The sequence below is a fragment of the Limulus polyphemus genome, unplaced genomic scaffold, assembly GCF_000517525.1.
Source record: "Limulus polyphemus unplaced genomic scaffold, Limulus_polyphemus-2.1.2 Scaffold995, whole genome shotgun sequence".
Lineage (NCBI taxonomy): Eukaryota > Metazoa > Arthropoda > Merostomata > Xiphosura > Limulidae > Limulus > Limulus polyphemus.
The window spans coordinates 280513-293534 of record NW_013666605.1 but is presented as its reverse complement, the minus strand read 5'-3'; the positions used below and the strand labels follow the sequence as shown (position 1 = coordinate 293534).

The 13022-nt window shown below is 34.1% G+C and overlaps 1 protein-coding gene across 3 annotated transcripts in view; it reads left to right on the top strand.

Moving 5' to 3' along the window:
• Positions 1-13022, top strand: part of LOC106461595 — an 84712-nt gene that overhangs the window by 68559 nt on the left and 3131 nt on the right. For 2 of the 3 annotated variants that reach the window (XM_022388606.1, XM_013921438.2), the window contains exons 16-18: positions 1733-1886; positions 3703-3857; positions 5473-11242. In XM_022388606.1, the coding sequence (XP_022244314.1) occupies positions 1733-1886; positions 3703-3857; positions 5473-5652 (489 nt within the window). In that variant the 3' untranslated portion in view covers positions 5653-11242. Of the gene's footprint in view, positions 1-1732; positions 1887-3702; positions 3858-5472; positions 11243-13022 lie in introns of those variants that run through there. The other variant, XM_022388605.1, reaches the window with a different exon arrangement.

Below are 13022 nucleotides of genomic sequence, written 5' to 3'. Positions count from 1 at the left end.
CGGTGTAGTAGGTTTTCGTTTATAAAATTTTGTTTGTTGTTCTCGAGTTGGTTTTTAATTTTATTACCTCGTCTCAATAGTTACTATTTGCAAATTAGTCAATAATATTGTAGGTCAATTTTATTGTTGTTCTTTCTATGTGCCGGTATAACACATTCTCATCTCATCATTTAATTTCTGTTGTGCATATATTGTTGTATAGATGAAGTTTTAAAGTGATTCATCAGGTGGAAAACAAACTTTTATAATAATGGAATGTACGAAAAGTGACCCGAAAAATGGTGCTAACTTGGTAACCCGTGGCCCGTTTTTAATGAAACTTGTTTTATTCTGTTTCTATTCTCATTTCATTACAAATATGGTCCTATTGTGCACCGTTTTTGCTGTATTCAGTTACAGACAAGCACACACACACAAACAAACAATCTCAGGGTTTTAGTAGCATATAGATAGCAGCTTCTTTCTTAGCTAAGTAATTTCTGCATAGGTTGGATGAGTGTTTGGAGTCATTATCTTCTTGGTAGTAGAATCCTTTACCAATAATACCCAAACCTCTGGGTATACTATGATGGATCAGTATCTGATGGTATATGCACTGATCCATTATTCCATCTATTTTGCAACTATTTCCTGTTGCCTCAGCAGAAAAACACTCCCAAACCATCACACTGCCTCCCCCATGTTTCTTGGTAGGTACTATGAATTGAGTAAGTATCTTTCACCTTTCTTCCATCTAACGTACAACCTACACTTTGAACCAGATATTTAAAACTTAGACTCATCTGTTCTGTCCATAACAGTCTTTTCCAATCATCAACAGCCCAGTTTTTGTAATTTTTAGCAAACTTCAGTCTCTTGACAATATTTGGAGATCGAAGTAAAGGTGTTTTTAACTGCTACTCAACCAAATATTCTATTCTCATTGAGTCTTCTTGATGCTATAGAACTGGACACTTCTCTGTCATTTGTTACATGGTCGTTTATCTAATGTTTGAGATCAGTGGCAGTGTTCCTTCTGTTCTGTATAAATGAAGATAATTAACATCAGTATCATTGAGTTTAGGTGTTCTGCCTCTTTCTTTCCTATTTTAAAATTTACCTGTCTTGGTCCCACGATCTAGGATGTACTTGACAGTGTTTTGGAAGCATTTCAAGTTTGCAGCAATTTTTTGGAGAGTCCAACCAGCATCATGTAAAGCTCTTATGGAAACTCTCTGTTCTACTGACAATTCTCTACACTTTTTGGGCAGTGGCATGACAACAAAACTTAATTTATAATATTAAACAGTTTTTATCAAGGTTTATTTCTGGAGTGCTATTAAATTGATTTTTTTCTAGCATATACTGGTACCACATACTAGCTTTTTTCTATATAGTTAAGACACTGCATGGGGTACCTTGACAGTTATTTCAGATCCTAAATTTGATCAGTATGTTCATTCAAGTAGAACCCTTATGACATGTCCTTGGTACAATTATATGGGAATTCTAAAGAATGATAAGTATTCTCACACTGGCTCATTCAACTGTCAACAGGGATCAGTGAAGCATTACCATAATGTTGAAATTTACATTCTGTAATGAGATGGAAGAATTAGCCCTATAAAATGGAAAGAATAACAAAATATTCTCTTGTCCTAACACTTTTGCACAGTACTGTATATCTTCATTATAATACATATTTCCGTGTCATTATCATATTGCATAAATTTAGTATAAATTCACATTTAAGGAACATCAAGAAACGAATCATTGTGGAGAAAACTTGCCTGCAGTGGAAGGAACAGTGCAGGTCCAAGTTTCAGGAGGTGAGCACACAAACCTAAGTATGCAAAGTGAAGTGGAGAATCAGTTGCCAGATACCAATGATCAATTGACATCGTTAGGTGAGTATCTCAGATTTATTTTTACTCAAAGAGTGTCATATCTGTGATGTATTGTTTATATGTGTGCTTAACATTAGTATTCATTGGGGAGAAAAATGAAGTTTATTTACGTATGTGAAAGGTAGAGCTCCTAATTTTAAAGTATTTTATGTATTCCAATGCAGTTAGTCATTGAAACATTCATCATCATGTGTCATCTGCTTGAGGCAGGTTGACTCTCATGGAGCACCACTATTCTATTCTTTCCACCATTATAACACAGTTACTAATGATGTTCCCATCCATTCTATGATGTTATCCATCTACATATTTCTTGGTCTACTTCTTTCTCTTTTCCCATTAATTTTTCATTCTAGCAACAGGCTTTGTATTCCATTTCTCCTATTTATATTTCTTTTAGTTTTCAGTATTTCTAATACTTGTTCATTTGTCTTGTGTTCTCTCCATGCTATTTTTTACTCTCCTGTAGATCCACATTTCAAATGCCTCAATCTTTTTAGCAGTTGCTTTAGATATTGTCCATGTTTCAGCACCATATAATAGGGTTGTCCACACACACACAGCATTTGACTAGTCTCATTCATGTTGTTATGTTAATGTTTCTTGATGTTAATATTTTTGACATGTTAAATGCACTCCTAGCTATTCCTATTCTTTGAATTTCCACTTTGCTCTTACCATCTTCACTGCTCATGTGTTCTAAATGTATACAATTTTTTATTTGTTCAATTAATGTTCTCTCTATAGTTAGATTGATTCCAGGTACATCTTGGTTCTTAGTTACTACCTTTGATTTGGTCTTTTTAGTATTCAACTCCATTCCCATGTCATTTACTTTGTTTACTAACTCTTGTAGATCTCATACATTTAGTTAGTACTGCTGTGTCATCTGCATATCTCTGGTTATTGATGTTAATTTCACTGATCACTACTCCCTTTATATGTTCTATTTCTTGAAATATTTTTTCTGTGTATAAGTTAAACAAACTAGATGACAATATACATCCTTGTCTTATGTCTTTCTTGGTTGTAAACTCTGGTGTTTTTATCTGTTCTGTTCTTACTGCTGCTGTTTCTTCCCAATACATCTTTGTGATGATTTGAAGATTTTTCTCATAAATTCCTATCTCCTGTAAGCATTCTATCATCTTTAAGTGTTTTACCCTATCACAAGCCTAGTGTAATCTATAAAGCATATATATATATATATATACATTTTGTTGGATCTCTATGGCATGTTCTGAGATTGTTCTCAGATTAAAAATACTTTCCCTTGTACCACATCCTGGTTTGAACCCACTCTATAAATTACTTACTTCTTGGTCTATTTTGGTTGCTATTCATTGCTGTATTACTTTCAAGAGCAGTTTGGTGATATGACTCATTAAAGTGATTGTTCTGAAGTCTGTACAGTTCTGTGTTTTGAGTTTTTTTGGTAGTGAAACAAATATAGATTGTTTCATTTCGGTTGGTATGTATCCAGTGTTATATATTACATTGCATAAGTTGGTTATAATATTAAGGTTGTAATTATCTAATGCTTTCACCATTTTTGCTGACAGATCATCTGATCCAGTTGTTTTTCCATTTTTCATTAAGTTTATGATTTTCTGTACTTCATCTTTAAGGATGGTTTGTCCAGTTATTGCTCCAAAGCCTGAAATGAATTGGTTCTCTATCATCATAGAATTGAAACACTAGTGTCACAGAAAACTTATTTTTGGAACACATTTAACACTTGTGCTATAGTTCAGTAATAACCAAATATAAAATAATATCCACTCATATCTAAAACTATATAGCTTTTTTTTTGAAGGATCTGGAGTTACTTTCACACTTGCTGATGGAACTGTTGCCACAATTGAAGATCTTGCTGTTCAAGATGGAGAGTTTGTTTTCCAAGGACCTCAGATCTATGCTTCTAATGGTGAATTAGCCATATTAACAAACTCGGAGAATTCTGACTCTCAGGTACATACCCCAAGTACTGTTGGAAGAACCTTACGATCAATACAGACCTGCCAACTCTTAGGAATTTAGGCATAATTGTTCCATATTTTTGTTTTTCATTTTAGGCCTGTACAGATTGTGTTATTTTATGATTTAATGCAAAAGTTTGGAAATTTTCACTGACATTTTTTTCTACTAGTAATTTTCTGGAAATAATTCATTGTTCTCTGCTTTGCATCTCAATCTTTCAAGCAGTTCAGTATTAAAAAAAATGTAAGTAGTAGGCATCTAGGGTGCACTGTTAATTTTGTGAGAGGAAAATGAAGGAAAAACTTGGTTCTGCTTCATCCCCAATGACTCCAACAAAGACAAGAAAGTTTTATAGCAAACAGAAGTTTAGGTATGAGTATTCAAAAAAGTTTAATAATATTGTATCATCCTTAAAGGGTATGAATTATGCAAGATGTACAATTTGTTTTTGTGATTAAATAAAACAATTATTAGTGGGTCTGTGAATGCATTATAAAAATAAACATTCTCATTATAAGTACATACGTAAAGCAGATTTGAAATTGACTTTTTAAAATTTTGTAGCAATTAGACTAATATATTGGAAAAAACATAGGGCTAAATTTGACTCCTCTGTAGCCAAATGAAACAGCAAACCATATGAAATTGTATGTATTATGTAAAACAAAAGAAGACTAATATAAATTGGTCAAATTCAAAGTTTATGCTTTTTTATTACAATGTTTTTATTAAACATACACTGAAACTAATATTGTAATATATTGGTTTTTGTTTGTCTACATTCACTGCATGTGCCATCAAACCACGAATTTTTTTTTTTCATCTTCTTATAAAGAACATTTTCCAAATATTTAAGTGAATGTATAAAAACAATAAAAATAAACATAATTTATTTTAGAAAGAAGTTATTAATGTATGTACTAATGCATTACATGGGTTTTGGTTTGGTGTATTATTCATTATGAAAATGTATACATCTTTAGTTCTTAATAAATTTATGAGTGGTTAATTACTGAATGGTAAGTAAACTATGAATACATTATAAACAAGGTTCTCGTTATTAAGTAACTATACTTAATACTAATTATAAGTATATACATAAGTACAAGTAGTTAATTCTGCTTCTTAAAGTTGTCTTTATTTTATAGTTTAATAACAGTGGTTTAATGGTGTCAAGAATACAATAAAATAGTCAAACCACATTTTATGAAGAACTGTGTGATGAGTAACATTTTTTTTTCTGTTTGTATTAATATAATTTACTATTTAAGAAGGTAATATCAATAGCTCAAATATAATCTATGAAGTTATTTTATATTTCTTTTACTTCATTATTAGATACAAAAATCCTAACTATAAAGTATATTATTTCTTATTCACAGCTTATTGGAATTCTGCACTTACACACGAGAGAAATAATCTCTTCTGAAATCATAGTATAGAAAGTGATAAAGAAATATTTTGTTCAATGACTTCACAGGTGAATTTTATTAGTAAGAATTATTAATATGAAAAAAGAAGAAACATATTCCGATATGGATTTTTATGTATATGTTTTGCTTTTTTTTCTTTAGTATTGATGGATTATAATTTTTATTTTTCACAGTATGCTTTTGTAGCAGCAGACTCCACAACCTTGGAGCAATTAGCACATGGTAATATTACCTATGACAGTAATAGTCAGACATTGATGTTACCTGTGGAAGTACGAGATGGGAAAGCTGTTGTTAAAACACAAGAAGACCATACTGTACAGTCACAATTAGAACCAACAAGTGAATGTTAGTCTTATCTTTTGTGATATATCATCAGATTTTAAATTTGTTTAGAACACTGGTTTGTTTTGGTTAAACTTAACTGAGTGTCACTAAATTATGTTTCTGAAAGTACTGAATGGGATTTGTATGTCTCACACAGTTATATTGTTAAAACAATGGTGCCATGTCACTGAATGTTAACATGTAAAGTAATATTTTAATTGTTTAATAAATAACACTGGTTTCTGTTAGATGTAAAAATTATAAATATTTTCATTATCTCAGCATGAAGTCGAAACAAATCATTGGAAAACTGTGGTGTATTTTGTTGTTGCTATAGAGATTAATAAGAGCTGTGTTAAAGGTTTGTATCATGAAGTTGTTGAAACAAGGATCAGATGTTAATCAAACCATTTTCCATTATGAGGTTCTTCAATTTAATATTTTCAGGCTATGAGCTATTGGGGCTTACCGTGCATCTCCCCACACATACATCCCAACATAAGTGTTTTTTTGGAACTTTAAGGTATTCTGAACATAAATTAAAATGTTAACATTGCAAATTTTGGGATGCACTACCTGTTAGGTCCAGTTATATAGTGGTACCCTTCAACTGCGTTTTCAGCCTCAAGCATCAAACACAAAATCGCCATAATATTTATTTGACTGTTAGGGGCCCCAAAGTGCTAGAAAACACAACAAATAACATATCAAATGAAAGCTAATCACAGTGCCCATTATATTATGTGACTCAATATGGCTTTTATTTAATCAATGATTGATTTTGAAACTTTGAGGTGGTTGTCACAGTGTAACCAATTTTTTGGATGTCATTCATGAAGTAACTTTCTCATTTCTTCTGGTATTAGAATACATTTATTATTTAAGATATTTAAAATGCATAACAAGTATATTTTCTTCAAACAGAGCACCATTAGCATCAGTTCTGTATTGGCAACCCACTTTAGAAAGATGTGATAACCATGAGGGACATATATCAATACTTCTCTGAACACATTCTAAATTACTGCTAACCATGTTTATTTGACATCAACTTGCAATGTATTTTGCCAGATGGCAGTAATTACATAAAATTGATTTAGCCAATATATATAGGCTTTCTAGTAACTATCTACGATAAGTGACTCTGAATTTCACATCCAAGTTATATTAATATAGATCTATTATTTGTATCCATTGAATGATATTAAAGATGATATACTAATCACAATCTTGTTTAAAAGCTACAACAATATCAAAAAAAAAAAATATTTTTTCAAGTTTTCTACTAATTATACAATGTTTTATCATGAGGGTGAAATGATGTTCATATACAATATAACCAAAATCAGATTAAGATTAGTTGTCATTTACTGTCTTTTCAAATGTTATAGTCTTTCATAATCATGATAATGCTGTTTCTCTGCATTGCTGTCTGTTATATAGGCCGAAAGATCTACATGATCTAGGAACAATATTGGAGTCACCTTTGTCACTTGAAGCCATTATTTTGGCTATGATATCTGTTGAGGAAGTGCATCCCCTTCATACCATAGAGATTCTATCATCCCAAGGTAACCAGCCTTGGTCATGTGCTGCTTCAGAAGCATCAGGCTGTGGAATGTGGGCCCTTTTTCATACACTAACCTGATAATTCACACTTCTTGTATGCTGCTCCAAACACTTTCAACAAGGGGGTAGTATTGCAATATCTATGGTTTTGACTGATTCAGTTAATTGCTTGGGTCTCACAATTCATTCATTCATATGATTGAAAGATCATTGACATGTTTACCACTTGCTCACCCATATATGGCACATATGAATGCATCAAGCTCATCAACGAGTTCCTCATTCACATCCCACAAGTCTCCCAATTTAGCTTGCATTGGAACAAACTTGGACATTTTCAGGAGCATTTTCAAAGGCTTCACTTTTCCAATTCCTTTGAAAGAACTTGTAGTGTCGCATCCTGTGCAAGCATGTAAGCTCATCAACATCAGTGAGATTGCGCAGGCATACACTCAGTAACACTGTACAGCTTTGATGAGCTTACATGCTTCCACAGGATGCGACACTACAGTTGTTGTCTGTACCAGTGTCAAAGGACAGTGCAAGATTTTCTAGTGTTGGGACATAGTGCAGCAGAATGGAGAATACGTCATTGTCTGGGATCTTCACTTTAACATACTCATATCTACCCTGAAACTCAGCATACTTGCAATACAAGATGGATTTTGAATCATTTTCTTCTTGGAATGATCTTAGAGTCTAGATCTCACCAGTGTATGTTGTATGGCCATCATTAGATGTTAGCAGATATGCTGATTCCTTGTATATGACAATGACCTTTCTCCCTTGAAGTTTTCTGGAATACACGTTTTGAGACCAAATACTACAAAGAAGCTGAATGAATTGCACTTTGTTCTCATCATTTGCTAGAAAGAGTTTCCAATTAGGTGTTTTTTTGGTATTCTCTCCCTTTACTATGAGTTGGTCTCCCGTGCATTTCCTTTGTCATTCCATTGTTTTCAGAGTTTTTCTTGAAATTCTTGGTACTGAATACAACATCACTGGACCGTGGCATCATCTCAAAACCTTGCTGCAGATCTGGCTGAAGCTACTTGCTATTTCTTTCAAATAGTGGAAGCATGCATTACCATCTTGAATCATCAGAGTTTTACTTGGTGGTGTGGTATCTGTGTCTTCACAATCCCTTGTTACGTATTAAAGTGCTTTGCATTTGTCTGTTTTGGCTAAAAATCTTTCAGCGATTGCAATACTCTATGGCACAGGAGTTAGCAGGTAAGTCATGAACTATCTCAAGTCCAGTTGAAACCCTTGGTTTTGAGATTTTGTCCATATTGCCCAAGGTTTTAAGATTGAGCCATTTTATTGGCTCAAAGAAGTCTCTCCCAGTTTCCAGTTGATCCTTCATGAAGGAATATTTTGCCTCATTGCCATCATTTTCTGCTCGGAGAACATCGTATTGGACATTGGAAGAGGCTGCAGCATCAGATGACAAAATTAGCAACTGTTCTTTGTCGTCTGTGGTGAATGGGTTTAAGAATCTCTCAATCACTTCTGGAGCTTTTCTGTGTTGCTTTTCACTCCTCAATATCTCTAATGGTCAAGCATCATGCTGCTTCATTCCATCAAGTGTATCACATATCATGTCTGCTAAGTTGAAAGTGTTGTTTATATACTGAGTTCTTGCCACCAAAGCTGAAGGAGACATCTGCCCTCAAGTGCAGACTTTATGCATGCAGAAGAAAATCGTTATCTTTCACTGTTTGCATTGAGAGAGAGAACCAGGAATACATGATCTGTGTATAAGAGCCAAAGTTAAGCCATCTTGCTGAAGAGTTCTCTACAAACATCAATATGATACTGCATGTAAACCTGGATGTAATTCGTCATTGACATGTCTTCTAACAGTGAGTTCAGTGTTTGTTTTGAAGGGGCTTGCACCAGATCATCCAACTTCACTTTTGTATCATATTGCATAGATGAGAAGAGTTGATTCTCACCACAACGTGAAAGATATGTCTCCAGGAGTAACCTCTTGAGGCATTTCAGCATCATTTTGGACAGTTCATTGCTCATGTCATAGTGCCTACCTGACATAACACCACCTAAAGAACCTGAAGCACACAAGCCCACCTCTAGTAACGTCAATCATTTTGATGTGGACATGTGCCAATAAGTACAATATGTTTTTCATACTTCTCAGAGCCATTCCAAACAATCAGATATGCCTTCATGCGGGTGCCTAAATGAAATGTTGTGATGACGTATTGCTGCTTCACCTCACCCATTGCCTCCTCAGCTTACCTCAAACATTCTTGTTTGGTTCTGTAATCTGTAACTGGTTTTGCAATAACTGGATAATACTCAATTCATTAAAGGTTTGTAGGTTTCTTTCCAGTTTAGAGAAACAAATCCAGCCCAACTAAGGACTTTTTGTTCCAACCCACTGCTCAACATTCTGATCATAATCCAGATCATGTGTTACATGTTTGCATCTTTCATGGCATCATCACCTCCTTCACACGTGCTTCGTTTAATTTAAATTTGTGGACTTTTGCATCATGGTGCTATGTGTTCTCCATTTTCTAGATTTTGCAAATATTTTGTTCTACATGACTTGTGATATTTGTCTTCACTTGCAAAGAGGTTGTGTCCCCTTATTCTTGTCAAAAGCTCCTTGTCACCCAGTATTTCTCCTGTGTCTAGAACTGTGAGACATCCCCTTTGTTATTCACTTTCCTTTAACTTTTTTTTTCAGCTTTCAGAATTGTAGAAAATGCAATCAGGTTTGAAAAGCACTTTTTCCCTGCCATTTGACTGTCTGGTACTATTTCTTGAAATGCATGCTGTCTCTGTTGGAACGGATATGGTTGTGAGTCAGTTAAGATTCATCATGAATCTTTTGTAACATTCTGTATGACAACTGTGATGTTCCTTGATGTTATCAGATATGAGTGCACAAAAGTCTTCCATTTTACGAACTGTGCTGAGTGGGTGGGACAGCCTCCTTCTCTGAACATCTTGCAATCTGTTAAGTCTGCTTTGTCTGTCACTACTTTTAGAGAGGAGTTGTAGTGGTCCATAGTGTAAATCTGAAATATGAACTATACAAGTTGGTTGCTTTTGTGTCTGTGGGCCTGCACTCTCATCTTGTTTACACTTCTAGGGTGATAATTGTTCTTTATTGGGCACCTTTGACTGTGAAATCAGGTACTGCTTTAGTAATTATAAATATCAATCACAAAGACAATGGTTTGTTTTAAACTCATAGTTATTTATTTAGTTGGTGTTATTGACAATTGATATAACTGTCAATGGGGTCATCTGCTCATGGAAGCAGGAATGATATAGAAGCTAGTTATGCAACATAGAATCACAGAACAAGTTTTTGGCAGATTGCATCTATGTCAATATTGCAGCTCTGGTAGAGGTGCTTCAGCATCAAGCCAGTGAGTTGCTCCTCTGACATGGGGGCTCGCATAAAGATTTTTGTACTTTTGAGTTCAATAAATGATCTTTATACTTCACAGTTCCAAATGGTAATGTGCATCCTATTCTAAGCAGGTTGGTGAGAATTCTACCTCTGTAAACAGATCTGTGTTCTATGATTGAAGATAATCAAAGATATATAAAGAATGGACACTAGTAGAGATATTTTAGTCCTTATAAACAGCAATAACAACAAACAGTGTTTTCCAAATTTTTAATCTTATTTAATTAATTTATATACGGCTTGAATGGGTAATGAAAAAAAACTTTAATATAAATTTAACAACAGCAAATTTACAATGTTACGACAAGGTTTTGTCATCATCAGGCACAAGTAGTTTACACTTACACAATCCATGAAGCAATCCATCTTAATTGAGGAGGAATGATAACACAATACTTATAGAATCCATCTGGCATAGCATTGCTGTATAAAAGCAATAGTAGTGAGGGTATTTGGCACCCTGGGGCCAAAACATCAATTTGCACCCACTTCCACACATACACCCCCATTAAAATAAAGATATCTCTGTCATAGCCTACTGTAAAATGAAAGTCTATGTAATGTGGGAAACTTTATTAATAAAATAAAATATTGTATACAAAGTTTATCAATATGAAATAATAGAACAGGAATGATTATTTACACGCATATGGAATCATGGCCTTTCTTTAATTGGATGAATTATACAAGATACAACTTCCTTGCTTTAACTGCAGCAAATTTATCCATTATTTTGTGAAAATTAATTTTTTCAGGTGTTTCCCTCTCTATGTTTATTATGGCTAAGTCACTGAGCCAGTGCCCCATGGATGATCTTTTGCAGTTACCAATTAAAACTGAAACTGTTAGCATGATTTGCAATGCCACAGGCATATTTGGGAAAACATCCACTCCATATGCTATTATGAATGATAATAAATCAATAACAGAGTCTGGTGCAGCTTCCTGGCATGTATTGATGATCATTTTGCAGTCATGATAGAGTGCATTTCCATCTATGTCAGTGTTGTATAATATGTCCAAACGATCGCACTTTTTTTTAACGGAAGGTTCTGATGTTGACGGAACACTGGTATCTTTCAATAGCTTGTGGGTGTTATAAAAGGATTCCAAATCTCTCATTTAGGTCATGTATTCTTGTGAATCTGGTTTTCATCTCTTACTGGAGGCAATTGAGAATACATTTCAATGCCCTTTCTAGCTCTCCCTTGGCTGAAAGGCCTTTGTCTCTTGATACTTCTCCACTCATTGCCTTTTTTCTTCTGCTTATTTCAATTCCATATATCTCACATCTGTCTTTTCCTTATTTTAGTGAGTTCTAACACAGTTCCTCACGGTTTTCAAAATTTGTATAATTACAGGGCATTAATATCTTTATATGCCTCTTGAAAGTTCGTTGTTGGATCTTTTAAGAGCTTCTGCACACAATCACTTTTTATCAATGTGTTATACCAAAAGTGCAAAAATTGAAAGATAGCATGTTGTGAAGTATTTGGCCAGCTTCTCCTCTCGTTTCGATTGTTTGCTCAACGTCCTCTGATAGCGTTTCTAGTAACCTTATTAGCTTATCAAAGTTATTGTGGATAGCTTTGACTGCTTCCACTCCAACGAGTGTGAGATTCTTGTTTTACTGTGGAACCTACAACACTTCTTAGCTTATCCCATCTCTGAATTTACCTTGATAAAAAAAAAAAAATAGGTATATACTTTGAATAACAGCAAAAAATGTCACTGCCAATGTCTCCTGGGCAGCAGAGTGTACTCCGGCAAGATTTCAACTATGGTTATCACAATTTGTAAAAATGGCTTTGGAATTTTTTTCTAGTATTCTCTGTTTTAGGCCAGACATCACGACTGCATTGTCATAGCATTGTGATCTACAGTCTATCTAAATTGAGCGTGTTCGAGTCAAGCTTGTTCAATATTACTTGTTCAATTGTAGCTGTATCTTTCCTCAGAAGTTGTAAAATCCAAAGAATGATTCTTTAATTACGATTGTTTTATTCTTTAAATTTATACCCACATACCTTATGATTTCTGACATTTGTTCTCTGTGTGCAGCATCAGGTGTAGAGTCTAACATTATTCCGTAATATTTATTTCGCTTAATAACGGATAACAACTCATGTTTAATTTCAGAAGCAAGAAGGCTGATAGTTTCGTTTTGGGCTTGTGGAGATAGGTATGACACTAATTTTGGATTTTGTTTTGCGTTTTGTAAGTGATTGTGTAAAAGTTGTAAGAGTGATAAGAAATTTCCAGGTTTGTGTTTGGAATTAGCGAGACCCTCATGATGGCCACGGAATGCAAGGTTCTGAGTTGCTAGATATTTTGTACAGTTTAGTAGGCGATGTAAAAACTGACACCACAACGCTC